At 39.5% G+C, this 21,642-nt stretch overlaps 1 protein-coding gene across 2 annotated transcripts; it reads right to left on the bottom strand.

Moving 5' to 3' along the window:
- Positions 1-4,133: 4,133 nt before the first annotated feature.
- LOC108136414 (cuticle protein 21.3) lies at positions 4,134-8,533 on the bottom strand. 2 transcript variants are annotated; one of them, XM_017257520.2, is made up of 5 exons: positions 8,472-8,533; positions 7,101-7,368; positions 6,046-6,399; positions 4,303-4,408; positions 4,134-4,236 (listed from the first exon to the last, which is right to left on the bottom strand). In XM_017257520.2, exons 1-5 carry the CDS (start codon positions 8,481-8,483, stop codon positions 4,167-4,169), a joined length of 810 nt encoding a protein of 269 aa, XP_017113009.1. In that variant the 5' UTR covers positions 8,484-8,533; the 3' UTR covers positions 4,134-4,166. The 2 variants fall into 2 exon arrangements, with proteins under 2 accessions (XP_017113009.1, XP_017113010.1); XM_017257521.2 differs by lacking the exon at positions 6,046-6,399.
- Between the last annotated feature and the right edge of the window lie 13,109 nt (positions 8,534-21,642).

The raw sequence follows: 21,642 nt of genomic DNA, 5'->3' as shown, positions 1-21,642 counted from the left end.
TTCGTAATAAAATTTCCAATCGAATTCAGTTGCTGAACAATATATTGCGTATTTAAGCTGTATGACTTTTTGTCGCCATTAATTAATCTTTAAAATGTTGAAAATAGAGCTGACATATTTTTCCATAATCCCACTATATATTAAGCCAAGGTATGATTTTTTGCGAAAAGTTTTTAAGTTCTTTTGAAAGTCCATCCAACCAGCGGCAAGTGCCTCAATCGAGTATTTGGCCAGCTTAATGGCCATGTTTTGAGATATATCATGGCTAATGATAACACTTAAATAAACGGCATTTATATTGGCAGTGACAATCTGCGCGCTCATCTCAAACGAGCGCAATCGTGCTCACGTGCAATAATTGTTTTAATGTGTGCCTTGTGCCGTCTTTGCAACCGTAATTGCGTGCTGCCATTGAATCTGTTTATAGAGTTTATAATCTCGTCGGAGCTGCGAACTCCTCATCGTTTTGCACACAATATACACACACAAATACACACACCCACTTGCAGAGCCATTTATCCGTGCGGACCGAACCGCCACAGCCACAGAGAATTTCGATTGCGGGGGTTATTAATAGATATCCATGGAAATGTGGGGCCCACCTCCCCGAGGCTGAATCTGAATCTGAATCGGAATCTGAATCTGTATATAAATCTGTATCTGAATCTGAATCTACCCCTTCTTCAATCGCCTCGGGCCACAGAGAGTGAAATGAATCGGCTAGGCTTCCCGGAATGGCGGAGGAATGGAATTTGGGGGCCAAGTAGGGACGCAAACAGTGCAAACATACATGGCGAACAGCGAATACTTTGAGTGGCTCCCTGCCACGTGTGCATCCATATCTGCACTGTGCGAAATAAAGTGCGCCTAGCGAAGCGGATTTTGTTTGACTATACAGCAAGCAACAAAAAATTTGCCTATGAAGAATCAAAACTTGGAATATCATTACTTACATTCTAATTTATGGAGCATAAAAAACTTCTTGTTAAGATATTTATTAACATAAGTCTTTCGAAAGTATCGAAATAAAAATTTTCCAAAACATAAAATTAAATATTCAATATAAGATCTTTAAATAATTTATCAATAAATTAACGGCTTATTTTTAATATATAGAGGTGTCTAAAAATATGCAATAACAAATATTTCGTGGTTATTTAACAGACTTTCGGACTTAAAATATATATTGGCATACTTTTAGATTCCTTTATAATAGATTTCATAACACAAGTGGTCAAAAGCATTAACATGCATAAGCTTTTTTACATTTGATTTGTGTAAATACTTTTTAACAACCCCTGTGTGTAATATTTTTGTTTTTGGTGTAATTTTCATACAAAACCCTGAAAATCTACCCCGATATTTGTTCGACTGTAGTCCTCAAAACTGTGCCTGCAATTTAGACATAATTCTTAGCTGCGCATTTGTTTGCGGCGCGACAAGAATTGAGAGATTGGCAGAAGGACGGACGCGAGTTATGCAATTTCAAGACTCTGGCCAACAGGTGACAATCGAGTGGTTACTTTGGCCCCCGCGGGGCTGCCACAAAACGTGTCCTTGGAAGGGATTCTGCTTTTGATGGTGTTTCTCTTTCTCTTTCGGTTTCTGTTTCAGGACACCTGCCGGCAAGGCCATCCAATGTGCCAAATGCAAACAGTAAGTGGATGACGAGCCAAGAACGGAAAGCCGGAATCCGGAATCCCGAGCCAAAACACAACTATTGCATTAGACGGACGACCCGCTGACTAAGCCATTTCCACGACATGAAGGCACCATAAGGCGTCGCCAGAAAGGGCTGCAAATTTAATAAAAATGACAGAAATGGCCAGCTGATTACCACCACGTAATGCAACCAATTCAATTTATGGGCCGTATATTAATTGAAAAAATTGTCAAAAGGGGGAGGGATTGTTGCTTGTTTGCATGGAAAATTCCAATTTAGTATCAGCCAGGCAAATACACAAAAGTAAATAGCAAACATGGCCAAAAGGAAAAGAAATGGGAAACTAGCCGAATGAGATGCAAAGCAAACACAGTTACTAAATAAGCCCACGTGTGCGTGCGTATCCTGCGAGTTTCCATGTCTGTATGTGTGTGTGTGTGTGTGTGTGTATGTGTGTGTGTGTATGCATAGGACCGCATCCTGTTCATTTCCCCAAACGAGCCGGCAAAAAGAAAACAAAGCGCAGCATTCAGGGACAAAGATAAACAACAAAAATTTTTCTGGCCAAGCTGGGCCCCTTGGTGATGGTTTTCCACCTGCCATCTGGGAAAACAGAGCAAAACTGCACTACACGGATACTCCAGTTAAGTTTCCTAATTAGCAGCATAATTACGAAATAAGTTTTCGCCCCCAAGCGACCAGCAACTGACAACTGGGACGCGAGTGTTTGACAACTGCCAAAAAAGGGGATATTTTGAGGGCAGCAGATGGAGAAACTTTTCATTTAACGCGTTTCCCTATCAATAAATTCGATAAAAAATCCTTGGTTATATAGCTATTTTTGTATTACACATTTATTTTTCTATAAAAACCGACCGATATTAAAACGTAAATAAACAAATGTCTGCCACGTTAGCCTTTTATTACGCCGATTTTTGTTATTTAAAAGCATTTCTATTTTTTTTGACAATCAGATAAAAGGAGTTACTGAAGACATTTTGAGACATTTTAGAGTTCAAAATACTGCTACCCTAATTTTCCAAAAAAAATATATTCATTTTAAGCCACTGCAAATATACAAGAGTTTTTTCTTAATAAATATAAAAGCTGCTACCACTTAAGTTATTAATAACATAGTTTTTCTCACTTTTTAGCTTTTAAACAACGTTTTTATTGACAATCAGATAAAAGAATTTCATTTTTTAAATTCCGAATTATTTTGCAAGAGGAATACAGTAAACAAAACAGTAGCAACAGTTTCTTCTGGAAACAAATCCCTCCAATTAAGAGACAATGTCCAGAGCAAGAGGTTTAAATACATTTCGCATTTTCTTGGCAATGGCTCTGATCCCCCAGCTGCTGCTGCAGTTATCCCGGCTCAGAGTTATCCTTGTTGATGGCTCCTAAAGCTGTCGTCCTTCCATTCAGCCAGCCAGTTATTCATGTGCGGGGCGACTTAGCCGGCAAACTCTGACTTTCACTCTCCCACGGACTCAGTGACATTTTTAATACCGCCGAATTGCTGGCGATATCTGCTTTTTTTTTGGTTCTTTCTAGGCTATATTTTAGGTCAGGACCGAAATAAACGGGTTACCATCTATTTCGGGCCATGTGCGATGCCCGATGTGACGTAAATTGGTTTTCTGGGCCTTTGCACTTTCACTTGGTATTTGGTGGACTCAATTCGGCCAATATTTATGGTCGCAGGGACAGTGCGTTTCATGCCAATAAGTGGAGAGAGAGAGAGAGAGTGCGATGGTAGCCGCTTATCGGCTTTAACTTACGGTTATGAAACGGGACGTGTCGCGTTATGCGCCATAAAGTATGCTGATCAACTGATGCGTGGCATATAAATCTCGGCCTGGTCAAAATAGGATAGAGAGAGAGAGAGAGAGAGCACTGCAGTGCTCTTGCATCGCATCATATCGTATATCGTATTTCGTATATCATATATCATATATCATATTGCGACAGGCCAACACAGCGAAACCCCTCCGTCATCGTTTGCGAGCCAGTTATAACAATGAGTTTATTTTTTGTTTCCAACATTTCCACTTGCATTTCGTTTCAGTTTACAAAATAAGTTTAAATACAACGTAAATTCAACCGCGATAAAAAAAAAAAACACATTCAGCATTCGCCATTGGGGGATGTGAGGGGATAAGTTTAAGCTCTGGGGCCAACAGCACGATAATAAAGGCGAAGCGTGTGGCGGCACTGAATCCATGCATCCACTACCCTCGCATCCAGTTCGTTAGCCAGGTGAGCTCTGTCAGGTGGGGCGGCTGGCTTTGCTCCACCTCACACCGCCTCACAGTTCAGAGGTCAGCTCTCTCGGTGCAGTTAGCAAATTGAGTTTTAATTAAGGCGGACCAGCTACCGACACGCTCTGGGTATTATTGTTCCTATTAGTGTTGTTAGCCAGACGGATGGTTGGATGGGTGGACGGGTGTGTGTGTGTGTGTGTGTTTGGAGGGGGGTTGGAGCACGAGCGGTGGATCCCCTAGTAGCCATAGTGAATGCCGTGGCCGGAGACCGATGTGTGGACGAGGGCGGGTGCGGCAACGGCGGCCCTGAAATACGAGGACAGCGATTATGAGGCAACCTTATTAATATGGTCCTGCGAGCCGGATACTCACTTCACCACGGGCCCGGCCAAATGCGTGGCGTAGGCAGGGGCGGCGTAGGCGGGAGCTGCGTAGGCGGGGGCGGCTAGTCCGATGCCGTGTCCAATGATTCCGGGAGCTGCAGGGGGCGGCACACACAACAAAACAAGAACAAAGTTAGCAAGTTTTTATGCAAACGAACAGACAAAAGCGGGCCAAGACACAGAAGGCAAAGATGGGCAGAGACAGATGGCCGGGACTGGAATAGAGATAGTCGCTGAGGGGACGAGATGGAGCTTTTACCAAATTAGCATCGGGTCCACTGTTTGGACAATACCCCGGCCCCAAAGCTTCCCCGCCCACAGATCCACTTAACGGTTGTCAACGGCAACCACCTGACATGGCCTGACCACCACCCACTGGGCTGGGAGCCCAACATTCCTGCACAGCGCCAAACAATATCCCTAATTTTACTATGCTTATCCCAATTTGTTCTCAAAATTATTTCTATTTTTGGAGTGGTAAACTAGCTCCTCTCCCTTTAAATGGTTCAAAAAAACGAATATCAATTATACGACATGTTGAACTATCAAGTATACGAAATGTTTCATGGCATAGAAAGCAAATATCAAGTATACAACATGCTGAACTATCAAGTATACGAAATGTTTCATGGCATAGAAAACTATTATCAAGTATACGACATGCTGAACTATCAAGTATACGAAATACAATAATCCAATTAAGTGGCTTATTTTCCTTAAGTGAACCATGCACAAAACCTAGGAGCGCCAGCCAACATTAATCAAATGACACCCAAGCGAACGGGAACGGTGACTCGGCGATTTGGTGATTGGGTGACTCGGTGACTTGGCTAGGCTGTAGTTTCGGGACTATCTTTTGGTGTGTAGAACTCGCCTCGACCGGGAGCTTTAAAACCTTCGAAACGATGAGGCACAACGGCTGGCGATGAATGATTGATCACAAGGCTGGACTGATGGTTAGCTCACCGCCGAACTCCCATACCCACCGAGCAGTTATATCTGTTTTCTAGCAAGACAAATCGATGGCGGACGGACCCGAAACCGATTATCCCCTTTGTGTGAGTTGGTAACGCCCGGATGGTGGGAGATTTATCGATTGCCCAAGACTGGCCTGTGAACCCTTGCTAACGAGGAAGACAGCAATGATCTCTAAAGGCTTTAACCTCGACTTTGATTTTTCTCCTTTTTAATTTTAAATCGTAGCCATTTGCACCGTATCGCCATGATCTCTGTCATATTGCTACCCAAGGAGAAACTTAAAACAATTTCCCTACAAGTTTTCCTTTTAGTTTGCGCCCGCCCACAGTCTGCTGTATCAAAACGATCTACCCTCCCACGATTCACCATTTGTCGGTATTTATTTTGCAGCCCACCGCCCACCACCCACAGCCCATACTAAGCCATATCTCACATCACATCCCTCTGCCTGATGGAGCGAAACTGGCGCTTTGTATTCGCACCCAGAGCAAAGTTTGTTTTTGCCAAGTGCACTTGGCCAGCAGGGCGAAAACACAATAAAGTTCCTTTTCAGCTTTCTCAGACTGGAAAACTCGTTGCGAAATTAGTTGAAAATCGCTGAGGAAACTGAAATTCCGGGTATATACAGAAAGCGTGCGAAAAGTGCAAAGAAGTGCGGAGAGTGAAGTTAAAGTGGGATAAGTTAAGGGGTTTTAGTGGGTTAGTTCTGGATTTTGGATCCTGAATCCTAGATCCTAGATCCTAGGTCACCTACCGTACGAAGGAGCAGCGGCGTACTTCAAAACTGGAGCGGCGGCGACCGGAGCGTGGGCCAGATATCCATGGGCGATGGCCGGGGCGGCACTATAGGAGCCATAGCCCCCATAGCCTCCATAGCCGTACCCTCCGTAGCCCCCGTAACCTCCCAGTCCCAGGGAATGACCCAGGTTTAGGGAGTGACCCAAGCCCAGGTGTCCCAGTCCGGAGATCTGGACGGCCGGAGCCGTGGCCGCGTAGTGTCCGTGTCCGTGTCCGCCGTAGGCCACGCCCTGGATTTGGGCGGGTGCCGTATGGCCGGCGTAGCCCAAGGAATATGCCGGCGCAGCAGCGACGGCGTGAGTCGGAGCAGCTTCGGTTTTTCATTTGCGGGTTAAAAGTGTTAACAATCACAACTAAGCAGTGATGGCCGACGGCAACTACATGTTTTCTAGCTAACTAAAAGGTTTTTTTTTGTGTTAAGTTGTTTATCTTAATAATGATCACTTTATAATCAGTTTTCACAAAAAAAAAATGATTAAGTATTAAGCAAAATATTGTATTCCGCAGAAACAAACGGAAATCAATTTAGCCAATCATAGAGTAAACATTATTATAAGCTGACTTTAAAGATTTGATATCAGTAATAAGCCAAGTTTAAATTTAATATTATAAAATAAAATCAAATCACTATACACTCAGAAAACTTAATTCCTCGATTTTACGAAAAATAAACATTCTTAAAAATGGTACAAAACAAAATGATATGAAGGTCCTAGAATTCTTTGATTTAATCCTGTTAAATCGTAAAAGACTTATTCGCAAATTATTTTATATTTTCAGTGTTTGGCAAATAAATAATAAAACAATAAAAACTATTTTTAAACTTTATAATATGAACATTTTCGCTTAGAGCCTTTTCCTTTGTTTGAGTTAAAATGGAAGCCGAGCCATCACTGCAACTACGTGCATGGGGGTAAAAGTGTTGGTGGTGCTTTTGGGTGGTGTGCATGTGCTGGGTGGTGCAGTGGTGTTTGGTGAATGTGTGGACAGGATCCTAGATCCCAGACTCACCTGCGTAGCCGTGGGCGGCGACGGGCGCCAGGCCGGCATCGTTGCTAATGCTCGAGCGCTGGACGTGCGATTGCGAGTGGGCCGTCTGCACCTGGCTGGCGTAGTCCGACTGCGAGGACTGGCCGTAGTGACCTTTGACCGTGTGCTCCTGGGTGTTGCCCACGGAGGCGTGGTCCACGCTGGGGGCGCTGATCGAATAGGCGGCCGGACCGCCGGGCTTTGCCTGAACGCTGGCGAGGATCGCCACCAGGACCACACAGAGGACAACCTGGCGGATACATAATATATATATGGTATTTAGTAATTTGGTACTTATGCGGCAATTTTATATAAATCAGCAACTGCTACTGCTACCGTTTCTGTGGCAGGAAATTGCAGGCAAACAAACTTTTAATTAAGTTGGTAAAGTTGTTCTCTGGCTGCCAGTGGGAATGTAACCTTGAGAGAGAGCTGCAGAGATTCCTATCGCTTAATCGAAAGACATACAAGGCTGTCCAATACAAAAAATGGGTTAAATATGGCATTATCTTATATGGAAATTCTTTGAGAATTGGTGCAAAAGCGGGCAAAACTTTACAATCCTGGGAAATTAAATTGCAACTTCATGAGAAGTTTCAAATAATGTGTTGTATTTTTTTTTCAAAGTCTCATTGATTCACAGAAAAGTTAAGCTATTTAAAGAGCAAGCTAGCATTCTCTAGATTAAGTCGAGTGTAATTTAAGTTTGATTTTAAAAATGGCTTGCAGTGCCTTTACAAATGTCCTTTATTGTTTACATACATACTTTTAATTAACCTACAAGTCATATAACTTTGCATTGACTGTGTTATTCAGTTTTATCACAAGTTTTGTTCTGTTCTGTCGACTATCTGAGCCTTTCACCACAATTTGCGCTGCTATATATATTTCATGACCTATTGACACCCCAATTCGAAACACTCTCACTGAAGGCTATTTTCCTGGCCCAGATTGACCCAGATTGGAGGCCTCATAATTAGTAGCCACTTGACAGTCGCACAATTAGCATGCGTGTTGGTCTTGCTCTCGATTTCTCGATTTCTCGGTTTCATTGCCTCGGACATTGAATTTAAATTGCGAATCGGGGCGAGATTGCAATGCACTTTCAATTGGCCGGATGAGGTCAAGTTGTGACCAGATGCCAGATGCCTGGGGCCCAGTTATCCTTCTGGCAATAGTATAAAGGCGAGACAAGTGCCCTCATCCTGTTGGCAGCCAAGTGACGAGTGAAAGGACAACAACTGCAGGCAACTTGTATCTTGTGTCCTGTATCTGATACCCTTTTTTCTTTTTGCTCTGCCATTTCAGACTGTCGTGGAAGCAGGGCCAACCCACCCACCCCACTTCACGCACCTTGAATGCCATTGTTATAGTGATTCACTCAAAAAAAAAATTCAACTCAGTTCGATTGGGATTGCGATTGGTAACTGTCGCCGTCTGCCGTTCTTTGGGCCTATTTATACGCCTGCACAGCCGCCGCCGGTCTGCTCTCAAAATATGGTGCAAAAAAAAACAAACATAACATACACAAAATAAAAGTAAAGAAAAATCCAATGGAAAACAAAAAAGTGGCGGCAGCCATGAGAACGGGTTTCCATCGCTTGGCAAAGCAGGCAATGCGCAGGCGCGCCACTCTACGCAACACCCCCCCTCTCGCCCACTTTTATGGTACCGCCCATGGCAGAGATCGGCTTTCGTGTTAATCACGTCGATTGTTTAATTGGAAATTTGTCCGCACTTGTCCGTTTGCGAATCCGAATGCGGCAAAAGGAAATGCCAGCGGACAAGGTGAACGTGAACCCACTGAACCCACATATTGCCTATTTGGTTTTTGGCTTTTGGTCAGTGAACCACAGAGGAGGATTCGTCTTGATCTCATTTCGCTTTCAGGCCCCCTTCCCCCCCCCACATATCATCCAAGCGGCTCTTGTCAAGTGCTTTATTAATAGACCTCCCCCCCTTTTGTTGGTTTTCCATTGCATCCACCGAACCCAGGTGCGTTGCACATTTTTGGCCCAGCCTGCGGACATTTTGTGTTCAATTTTTTCAGAGTTTTCGTACCCCGCAATCGTTGATTTTGAGTGGGCATAGTGGCTCACTAGTTAGGTAAATATATATTTACTGGAAAACTACTGCTGGCAAACTTGGTAATTAACAGCACTATTCATATTAGTTTATTTTTTATATTAATATTATTATTATAGGGGTTTTGTCCTAACGCTACATGTTTTAAGTGCGCTAGTCACAAAGCCACAAGACAATTGGATCTATATATATACACATTTATAAATCATATTTAATTTATGGTTTTAATAATTTATAGTTTTTATAGATTACAAAACTGTGATCTAAAAACATGTATACTCACTATACAATTTCTAGATTTATAACTTATAAATTGATATATATTTACTACTTTTTATGGCGAATCGAAAATAAAACACAACATTAAAGTGTATTATTGTGAATTCCACCATAAACACATTCAGAAATATACTTTGGGAAGTGCTTAGCTTATCATACAATATATTTTTTCATAATTGGCCTTAAAATATCTAGTGGGTATGTCACCAACCGCATAACCGACTTCCCATTTTTCATTTGTTATTTTTTGCTAGTTCTCACGCAGGCACTGCCAAATGGGCGCGGAAATTGGGCAGCCAGCTAGGCAAGCTTTTGGATTGAATTTGAGTAGAGTAGAGTGGATTGAATTTGATCGGAGCGGGGCACTCTAACCGAGAGTGGGAGCCCCAGAGTCCGAGTCCCAGATTGGAGCTGGGTGTAGAGGGTACGGTGCTTGGAGTCGGGGCCTGAGGACCTCAGACAGACCTGGTAGATTGAGCCGCTTTTCGAAAGGCAGCCGCAGTGGGTCCGACTTTTTTTGAGACTGGGAGGGAGGCCTTTTTGCTAGTTTTTGATTTGTGTTTTCTGATCTAAGCCATTTTGTTGCTGGTTAACAATTTTTTGTGGGTCGCTCGCAATTTATGCGCACTTTGTGCGTTGTCGTGACGAGGGACAGATATACACACTGCGAGAAAATATTTAATATTGCTAATTATTGTGTATTTAATATATTAAAAATACGAATATTATGGAACTATGAAATTGGATAAATTTATATGTTTAATGAGTAATAGGCTATTGCCTACTAACTATGACTATGTTTGGTTTTTTGCCTATTAATTATGGCTGTTGGGTTTTTTTTATGTTCTCAATTTTAATTGTATTTTTAAAACGCATATCGTTATTAAGTTTTATAATTTCTTTCTTCACACTACAAATTAAACTTAAATCTTAATTGAGTTTAAAAATTCCTATGTGGAAACTACAAGGTATACTTAATTAATTATTTAAAAGTTGGTGTTATTTGTTCAGTAATTAAAACTTTATTACAAGTTAAACTTTTATCTGTAAATAATACAAATTTCGATATATAAATTAATGTTTACAAAATAGTCTTCAGTTGTTCAATTCTATCTTTTATCATTTGTTTTTACCATTTTCATATACAATACATTTTTTGAACTTTTTTTTATAAAATGAATTTCACAAATAATAATAATATTTGTCTTTGAGTGTGGTCCACATGTAGAGCGGGCCAGGGAGCGTTATGTAATGGGTCCCAGCTGGCTGTCTGTCCGCCTGGGAGCAAATACACAGAGGTTTCGCAACCAAGGCGAAGCTGGGAAATTGCTAGCATTTTCCGACTGTCAACTGGGGAACCTCCGTCAAGGAGAGCGAGTTGTTCTGCCGAAAACCGAAACTTAAGTCGGGGGTAAAAGTGCAGCCAACCTTCAGAACAAATGCGACAAATGCACAGCGAATGTTTCTTTTTCTTTTCATTTTTGGAGGGGCTGAGGGCGGTCAGTAAAAGCATTATCAAGTTGAAGACGGCGCCACTTGTTTTGGCATTGCCAATTCCGGGGAAGCACACACACAATAAGACACAATGGCGCAAAAGTACTCAAGTAGTGCACTGGAAGAAAAACACACATATATATTCGCTGGGCATTTAAATCCCATTTATTTCCATACATCTTTTGCGGTAAAAAATATTAAGTATATGCATACGCTTCGTAAAGTTATCACATTTTTCTTGACTTTCAGATAGTTGAATGCTCGTTTTTGTTATAAACTATTGTCTAATGGCAATTAATAGTTGATATTATCGGTCCAGACGATATAGTCTTTAATTCATAAAATATCGGATCCAATTTGTGGATAACAATTAGAATCAAAACCCTATTCTCAGTTTAAAAATTAAAAAAAAAGTAATTGAATTAGAAATGCAATACAACCAGTAAGACCCTTAGTTGTCCATGTAAGTTAAAAGTTTCTAATTGATATTTTAGTAGACAAAATATACTTTTTACTTACATTATTTCAATCTTTTGTAATTGATATGAGCTGGTAAGTTAAATGTTTCTAATATGTCAGTATACAAAAGATACTTATTACTTCCATTGTTTTTTGAGCTTTTGTGCTTGACATGAGCAGGTAAATGCACCTGCAATCAATGCAATGTTGTAATAGAGATTCCCGGTTCACTCCATAAATTATCCGCATTCTTACATTTTTATTGTGTTTGGCACAGTGCGAGTGTGCGATCCGAAGTCATTTCCCGATGCAGCGGCCATCATCGATTGTCATTGCTGATGAACCACCCACCCCCCAAATCTCCTCCCCCCTCCCGACGGCCTTGCAAGCCGTTGTTCCATTGTGTAATGGCGTGATGTTTCAATTACGTCCATCAAACCATTCCCCCCACAAAAACCGCCCCGATAAATACACAATGTGCAGCGCTGCGGGCGTCGCAATCTGCGAGCTTTTTGTCTCTGACATTAATTTGTATAATTGCAATGCCAATACAAGACAAGCAGTCGGGCAGTCCAGCCAAGTGCAGCGAGCCATAGCCATCTCAATGTCCTTTTGCCGGCGAAAGGCACCACCACCCACTCAGACCACCCACTCAAACCACCCATCCAATCCACCCCCCGTCACACTGTGGTGTCCAGTCGGGCGCAACATTTCACGTCTATGTGGGTCAAAAAGGCGCAGACAACGGGCCAAAACAAAGCCAAACAAAAGCCACAGCCACATTTTGGAAAAGACCCGGATTTAAACGGATTCATGATTAAACGGTAATATCCTTTGGAAATCAAAACACTTGTTTTTCAAAATACTTATTACAACAAATTAAAGAAAAACAAGGAAAATAAAAATAAAAACTGAACAGAATACAGAATACAGAAAATGAAAAATGTATATATTTGATGACTAAACTTATTATAGCTTTTTACTTAACTTCTTAAAGAATAATTTCAGAAAGAAACAAATTTGACTTTGCTTTTAATTAAATGTGCGTTTGCAAAGTGATAAATTGAATTTTACATTGGTCTTTAGCTGCACAAAACAAACATTTTTTGATGCTTAAAACCAATACGAAAATGTTGTTAAATTATTATTATTAAAATATTACTCGCTTAAAAGAACTGGGGTAACTTTTAAAGCTATGCTCTTAAATGCCTTAATTGAATTTCATTAAAAAATAGTTTGGTTACCACCGAAAGCCTTGAAAATGAATATGTATTGTACTTTTTCTGGATGCCAAAGTGTCAAGATGTCAGGCTGGGAATTAGAGGGTATCAACTGACAGCAGTTGCAGTTGGCGTACCCTTAACTGCTGTTTTTGCCGCTGCTCTTGAAACCGCTGCCCATTGCTGTCATTGTTTCCATGTCCATTGTCCATTGGCCATCGCCCATCGCCCATCGCCTAGTTTTTAGTGGTTTGAGATGGCGACATTTGCCTAAATACTTGGCCACACACCCTCAACCATTATCACACATGCTGTTTTCTATTCCTGCCTTTGTTGGCGCTTTGCGTGGAATTTGCAAAAGGCGAAGATTAATGACCGACATGCCCTGACAGCGCCGCGTCAGCGTGGCATCGATATCAATGGCGATATATGAGCAGCCCCGATTGGGACTGGGATGACTGACCACCCACAAGTCGGGGACCACGTCACGATGATTGGAACATGTCTCTCTCGTATGTAAGTGTGTCGCTTTCAACTTTACACGCAGTTAAGGCGTGTATTTAAATAGTGCCTAATTCGCTAATATTATGTGGCTAGCTTTAAAGCTTCTTCAAGTTCAGTTAAGGGTAGATGAATGACGTTACTAGGATAATTATTTACCAGATTAAGATGACTAAACGGACTTCCCAGGGTTTTGACACAAAAACCAAGTTTTTAATGTGCTTTTTGGGATTTTTGGTGACTTTTCAAACAAAATTATTTCTGAAGAGTCTTTTTGTTGTAACTTTGCCAAAATAAGACCCAAAGTCAAAAGAGTTGCTATTTTGAACAGCTGGTAACCTATACCATCCATCCCTGATCGATTGAAAACAATTAATTAAGCTTTGACGTAAAAACCGAATTCTGAAAAACGTTTTTTGAACAATTTATTTATGTCCAAATTTCTGACTTTTTTGTAAGGGGGTACATCATCATTTTTTGCAGAAATTTGAAAATCTGAACAAATTTTAGCTGAGAATGCCATTCGATTGGAAATTTTATTACGAATTCAACGGTGTATGACATTCCACATTTTGACCATTATTTCTCAGGGTTTTGACACAAAAACCAAGTTTTTAATGTGTTTTTTGTGGTTTTTGGCGATTTTTCAAACAAAATTATTTCTGAAGAGTCTTTTTGTTGTAACTTTGCCAAAATAAGACCCAAAGTCAAAAGAGTTGCCATTTTGAACAGCTGGCAACCCATACCATCCATCCCTGATCGATTGAAAGTAATTAATTTAGTTTTGACAAAAAAAACCGAATTCTGAAAAACGTTTTTTGAAAAATTTAATCTTGTCCAAATTTCAGACTTTTTTGTAAGGGGGTACATCATCATTTTTTGGAGAAATTTTAAAATCTGAAAAAATTTTAGCTGAGAATGCCATTCGATTGGAAATTTTATTACGAATTCAACGGTGTATGACATTCCACATTTTGACCATTATTTCCCAGGATTTTGACACAAAAACCAAGTTTTTAATGTGTTTTTTTGGGTTTTTGGAGATTTTCCAAACCAAATTATTTCTGAAGAGACTTTTTGTTGTAACTTTGCCAAAATAAGACCCAAAGTCAAAAGAGTTGCCATTTTGAACAGCTGGCAACCCATACCATCCATCCCTGATCGATTGAAAGTAATTAATTTAGTTTTGACAAAAAAAACCGAATTCTGAAAAACGTTTTTTGAAAAATTTAATCTTGTCCAAATTTCAGACTTTTTTGTAAGGGGGTACATCATCATTTTTTGCAGAAATTTTAAAATCTGAAAAAATTTTAGCTGAGAATGCCATTCGATTGGAAATTTTATTACGAATTCAACGGTGTATGACATTCCATGTTTTGACTATTACTCCTTTTCGTTTTGACAGAAAACCTACTTTTGCATGCTTTTTTTTAGGGTTTTTGGAGACTTGTCAAAAAACAAAGTGTTTTTTTTTTGTTTTTACTTGGCCAAAATGAGACGTAAAGCCTGAAGAGTGGCTGTATTGTTTTCTTTTGCCAAGAATAAAATTTGTCCGCTGTGCATCGCAGTGATTGCAAATTTTGTGACGAGTTCAACGAGGTGTGTCATTCTCAAACTTCGATTTCAGCGCGTTAAGCTGCTAAAACGAAAACACCACTTTGCCCTATTAAGATCCCAGGGTCATCTTTTTGTCCCTTCTAAGCGCTTCTATCGCTTAAGTAAAGTCCCATATTGAGGTGGTGAAACTACCACTTATCGCATTGCCGGCTATTTGGAGCACCCTTTGCTATTTTTGTGTGAAATTTTAATGGCCATCTTGCTACCTAGCCACTCCGCCTTCGTAGTGCTCGCTTATTGCTTAGTGCGTCCAGTAGACCGACAGATGGCGCACGCCAGCCTATCGCCGGGGGGCAACAAACTGGTTCGAGGGCGTGGCTCGCCTCGCCAGCGAACCGAAACTGGAGCAACGTCCTGCCATTACGCGCTATTAACTGCAAACACTGGCAAACACACTCACACTCGCACTCACACTCGCACTCACACTCACACTCGCACTCACACCCACCATTTTTGTTGCCTAGCCGAGAGCATTAAAATGTAACCTTCAATTACAAAATCAATAGGCAAAAAGGCGACCACACCTCCACTGTAGCCAGATCTTTTTGGCCAGATGCGAGTCGCCTTTGTTCACTTGATTCGTGCGCCTTTTGTTGCTGTCTTGCTGTCGTGCTGTCTTCATCATGTATTTTCATATAATATTTTCTAAGAATTTTTATTCTTATTTTTTTTCATTTGGGGCTTTTTCTCGATGCCGCAGCTGCGATATAGAAACGCTTGACAAGTGGGCAGTGCCCCCGACTGCCACGCCTCCACGCCCCCTGCGTTAATTTCTTGTGCAATCTGCGCATTTATTATTTTCAAAATTCCCTTCGATGTTATTATTCCATCGCAGTAATGAGAATATTCAAAGCAGCTAAAATAACAACAACAATAACAATAACAAAATTCCAAGCGAGTAAAAACAATAATGGCACACACTTGCGTTTGACTTGATTTTCACTTTGTTTCTCATTTAATTTCATTCATGGTCGGGTAACAAAATTATTTGTGGAATGGCCAAGTGGCCGAGGGCATCGAGGTAGGAATATTGTTTTTGACAGGAATGCGCTGGAGATTCGAGATGTCTTCGTTTTAATGCTCGACTTGGGGAATTTGTATTTTAATTACATTTTCAAGTGTACCTTCTGGTTATGAGTAGAAAGCAGACACAATAAGATTCTTAATTAATAAACCAATACACCTACCCCAATAAAAATAACTGAAAGTTAACTACAGACAGTTTTAAAGTATAAGTATTAAATTAATACTAAATAATAGGTTATATTATATACATACTTTTTAGTTTAATTTCTATACGAAGCTAAGTCTAAAGCTGTAGTCAAAGGCCTTATTTTTAAACCGCGTACATCTTATTTTAATACTTTTATTTACTTAATACTCATCTTGTGGAGAAATGTTGTATACCCAATAGTTTTAAATTCATGTAAGACTAGTTTGGGGGTATAAAAAAATGCAATCAGACACTATCAAGGTGAGGTTATAAAATGCCTTCTTAGTTTATTTTGGGTCGTTTTTTTTTTAAATTAAAATGTTAACTCTATCGAACTCTATCGATTTGGAATTGACTATGGGAAAATGTGTAGCGATATATATCATTATAATTTCTTCTTCTAAAAAGTTACCTGTTTATTAATCGATTTTTTTGTGGAAGGGTATTCTCTGGTCGCTAGACGTATCTTCAATATTTTTTACTTGCTGCTGACATCGATTCAAGAGGCCGCCAGCAATTAAAAATCACTGCAAATTGCGCCTAAGTGCTCCAATTATGAACTCGCTTGGGCAACGCTGCGTATACGCAATTCGAATGGAGCTTGCCGCAAGGAAGTCTTAGCTCTGTGAAATCGCTATTTCACTCGATTAAATTGCGCAGCAGAATTGTTGTCCTAAAAAAAAATGCCCCAATTCGTGCAATATTGTTTCAATATAATGGCTACTACATAAATTATGTGGCAATGGTAACCAAACGCGAACGCGAGAGTATATCTCTAGAATGTCAGCGGGTTTATGTAAAATGCGACGCGCATTAGGCGACAAATCACTCGATGCATAAATAATTGCCACCTGCACTTGGGCTTGGCGACACAGGCGCACTGGTTCCCAGCCAAACTTATCGCTTGAGTGACTTAGTGGCCTTATTTGGCCCGCCTAAACTAGGCCCAACTCCGCGCCACGCCCACCGACCACCACGGCCTTTTAATTAAATTAATTTATTTTATTGATATTTGCCAGCAAACACACAGATATTTCGGGAACCAGCCGCCAAGCAGCCGCAAAAGTGCGCGGCCCGAAATTTTGATGGAGTATTTATAGGCTGGAAACCCTCATTTGGGTTCGGGGCATATTATATTGGTCGACAACTAGTTAATAACCTAGTAATGTATATCTTAAAACCAAATTTTGGCATTTAATATCATATCGAAATTTTGGTATCGTAAAAGAACTCAAAACTTAAAAATATAAGAAAAAAAAGATACCAATAAAATATCGTTATAATTTCAAACAATTATATAGTTTTAATTACCTTAAACATTACTATATTTTATAAGTAAATAAATTAAATGAACATAGCTTTAATATCGATGTGATTATTTATGTATGGTTATTTATTTGCCTTTCCGTAATAACAAATTGACAAGGGAAAACAAATTGCGCAAATCAATAGTGGGTGGATAATTTATCAATCCATCAATATGTATGTTTACTTCGAAAGCTAGGTGCTTAGCAATTACGCTGAGCATCCTCTAGTCGTTAGAGTGTAGCCCTAGTTTTTGCTTTAGCTTGGTGTTGTTTTTTTTTTCTTTTGGCCTAAGCAGCCCCCTAATTGAGTTGGTTTATTAGTTTGGCCTGGACCAGGAAACCCTCCATATGCAGTTGTCCTTGGCAACGCAGGCTGCTGGATTCGAGGATTGGTGGATTGGGGTGGCGTCTTCCGCCCGGTTGATGGACACTGATAGACCCACGGAGGCCTTATTCTTCTACTGTTCCTCCAGCATCTCTGGCCAATTGTGCTGAGTTATGACTTTCGACTGGCAGATGGGCACCACCCTGCATCCTAATTCGCATATTTCATGTGTACTACAGCTTCATGTTGTATAATTTATGAATCCATTTCCATTTCGCTGTTGAGTTGCGCTCGAATGGCTTAAAGTTCGGCGATGGGGGGCGTGGCAAGCCCAATGATGGCCTGCTTGAGTATTCAATGAGTACCTGGAGCGTCTTTAACCCAAAAGATGCCCAACAAAAAGTTTAAATTGCAAAAAATAAAGTTTTTTTAATTTATACACTTTAAACATAAGATCTAAAGCCATTTATTATCATTTATCATAATGAAATTCTAAAAGTAAAGTCATTAAAAAAACATTTTGTTTGCTAGACAACTTTTAAATTTTACTTTTTAACTGAAAGAAAACTATTTTTCTAGCTAATTTATTTAATTTGGTTTTGATTGCCTTAAATCAACCGTATGTTTTCTAGAAAAAAATATTCTTTATTAGTTTTAGGAAAAAGCAAAAATCGAATATCCAATTTCAATCTAAATAAAAATGAAATTTTCTAGATAGTTTTTCGCACTCCTGCACGTTTTGATTAAAAATTCGCCAAATGCGAAATATAAACAAACATAAAAGAGCACAAAGCAAACATTCGAAATATTTCACGACAAAGGAAGTTCATCGGGCAAAAACTGTTGGCTCAAATACCTTTTGCCGTGTGTCTTTCAATTATCAATAGAATCGACAAATTCATGGAAAAGCCATCGCCATCCGGGGGTTAAAGTGCCGCCTTCCCTTTCATATTCATTGGTATTCGCTGTGCGTGGCTGGATCTGCTTGTTGCTCTTTGTCGGCACACACATCTGCGTGTGTGTATATGGGGTGTAGCCACCGATATGTACATACATACATACATACATATAGTATATACTAGTATATCCCTCGGGGACGTTTTCTGGCTGTTGTTATTCCCGGGTATTGTTTTCATTTCCCACCTGCACAGCACGGTGCCGCTTTCAAAGCCGAGTTTGATTTCTGTGTTAATTACGCATACGCACTGTGGTCCACAGAACCAAAGTCGTCGTCGTCGTCATCGCTGTCGTCTCATTAAAGCCGAATAACCCCAATGCAGCAGGGCGGACGGGCCAAAAAAGCAATTAAGCTGCGACGTCGGCGACCGTTGGCAATTTTGGTCAAATTCATCTGGCCAAATTCGAGGGGCACTGCACGCTGCTCACTGCACATTGCAAACTGCACATGGGCATGGGCATGGTCAACTGGTTCGGGGCTTGTTTCAGGCAATTAAGCACTTCTGGCCCACAAACTCGCACTGGCGACTCGACCTCCAGTCGGAACCCCTTCTTTTCGGCAGAGACATCTGAACTGCAAATGGATATTTCGAGAGGCAATTTAAATTATATACCAATTTATGATGCAATCAAATTATATCGTTACAATAAGGACAATACAAATTTAATTTGAAGTGCCAATAAAGCTGGCAATCATTTTTTTTTTTTGCCTCTAAAAGCTAGTTTAAAATTAATTTTTCATTTTTAATAATTTGTTTTTTAAATGCATGGCTTCCATGCATTTGTATACTTAAGTATTAATAACTGCCAAAAATAATAGGGGAATAATACTAAGCAAAACATATTTTAACATATATATTTTAGTTTACTTAAAAATTTCACTTATGTACCAATATGTACAATAATAAAAACATCATTATAAACATTTCATAATTATTAAATTCAAATAAAGACATTTATTTTTATTTTCCACATTCGCTTAAAAAAAATTTAACTTTACAAAAAAATATAACTCAATTTAAAAAGAACGAATCAGCTCATTAATTGCACTTGCCTTAAATCTATTTGTTGTTAAATAAGCTAAAAACCAAAGATTTGCTATCAAGACTTGACATGTAATACTTTAATCCTCTTTTGTTTTTTTAGAGGCATTTCCGATTCACTTAATATACCCGGTTTCCCCCGCCAGGAAAGGCCTAAAAAAGAGAAGCCAACTGGCCAACAGCAAACTTGGCAACTTGGACTTGGCAAGAGGGCCGGTGTTTGGCTCAGCAATAAAGTGGTTGTTGCTGCTGTTGCTGTTACTGTTGCTGTTGCTGTTGCTGTTGCTGTTGCTGCAGCAGTGCGTCGCTTCCAGGCCACTTCACTTTATTTACCGTCACGCTCAGCTCGCTGCGGCGGCGGCGGCGGCATTAAGTGCGAAAACAAAGCCAAAGGCATCGAATCGCTCCCGGCAGCTCCTTATTTTTATGGCCGGTTTATTGAAAGGCCGCCAGGGCGTCGCGCAATGTGCAACCTGCAACCTGCAACCAGCAACTATCAACTGGCAACTAGCAATGTGCAACGTACACGCAGAAAAATACAATTAGCTTGGACTTGTCAAAGTTGCTAATAAAAATATAAATGAAAACTAACATACCAAATTGAGCTAGATATGAGATTCAATTCCATGTGCTTAGACTTTAGTTCCATAAACAAATGTTAATCCATAAATCAGAACTCGATTTTTTTGAGTTCAATATAGCTTTAATAAGCCTATTTTTATACATATATAAATAATAAACAAATTAAAAAATAAAAAACTTACAAATAACTGTTTTCAGATATGGCTTGCCATTATATGAAAACTATTAAATTTATTAAAATATAAATAATAGTAAATAAATAATAAATAATAAAATAAATTATTAAATTAGATTAAAAGTATTAAACTTGTATAATAAGGATATATTTGAACTAAAAATTAAAGGCAAATTCAATTCTTAAAGCTTAATTGTATTAAGCTGTTACATTATTTGTAATTGGCAAAATTATAAGTTTATGGAAAAAAATGTTTAAAATAAATACAAATATTTAATACACATAAATCGGCAGTGTGCACTCGCTGATAAAGAGCGTTGCGTAAGTCGCTGATGACGCTAATGCTGACGATGATGATGATGGTCAATGGCCATTGGCCAAGTAGGGAATACCACTTCCCACTTGACCAACACCGGAGCAGAGGAAGTGCAAGGCTTCAAAGACGCGGAAATGGAGCGAGGGCGGTGGCTGCAGGTGTGGTAATCCGTAGAGCACTAAAAGCATTGAAGGCGCACAAATTTATTGGCGCAACTTAAGCGGAAAGGTGAGAGGAAAAAAAATAGAAAAAGAACAGGGATGAAATTTTAGAGGAAGCAGAAAAGATTGTTGCAGCTAAGATTGCGAAGGAAGGAGACTCCAGAAGTTGAATCTTAAATAACAAAGTCACGGTACGTGAAGTGCCTGCAAATCTGTCGCTAACATATGTACACACAAAAAATTGTTAAATGTAAAACCAACTTAGTAAAATTGTTACTTTAATATTTTATTTTTCTTAAATATATTGTTGTTGGGTTTCAGTCTAAGTGCGCACACGCCAACAAATTGTATAAGTAAAATAAACATACGAAAAAAGTTATTTCATTACTCTACGATTTTTTATGCATTTTGTTTTTGTTCCACTATTTTGTCCCACTATTTAATAAAAACTTAACTATTTTTTTGTGTGCATAACAATTTATAGCGAAAAGGTAATTGAACAAATGGCATTTTCACAAAATATTCACATTTTGTAGAAGCTGCTTGAAGATGTCTGACGAAGTCTGTCGTTAATGGCTTACCATTTACTATGGAAATGATTTCATTTTATATCAAAATGGTTTTAATAACCATAAATTATAGTTTATATATATATTATATAGACTCATTCACAGCTTATTTTGTAGTAGCTGCCAGATATTGCTGCTTACGACATTTTTAGAATATAGAAACATTTTTTGTTTAAAATTCGTAATTATGCTTGGTCGAATTTGAAAAACTATTGTGTTGC

The sequence above is a fragment of the Drosophila elegans genome, unplaced genomic scaffold (genome assembly GCF_018152505.1).
Source record: "Drosophila elegans isolate 14027-0461.03 unplaced genomic scaffold, ASM1815250v1 contig_149, whole genome shotgun sequence".
Taxonomy (NCBI): Eukaryota; Metazoa; Arthropoda; class Insecta; order Diptera; family Drosophilidae; genus Drosophila; species Drosophila elegans.
The sequence above is the reverse complement of the archived record's forward strand: the minus strand, read 5'-3'. Positions and strand labels throughout refer to the sequence as shown.

Bases quoted from the DNA above. Each gene is read 5' to 3' on its own strand.
- LOC108136414 (XM_017257520.2), bottom strand. The intron at 6,400-7,100 runs GTGAGTCTGGGA...GAAAAACCGAAG, and splicing joins CGCCGCCCACGGCTACGCAG to CTGCTCCGACTCACGCCGTC. The intron at 4,237-4,302 runs GTGAGTATCCGG...CTCGTATTTCAG, and splicing joins TTGGCCGGGCCCGTGGTGAA to GGCCGCCGTTGCCGCACCCG.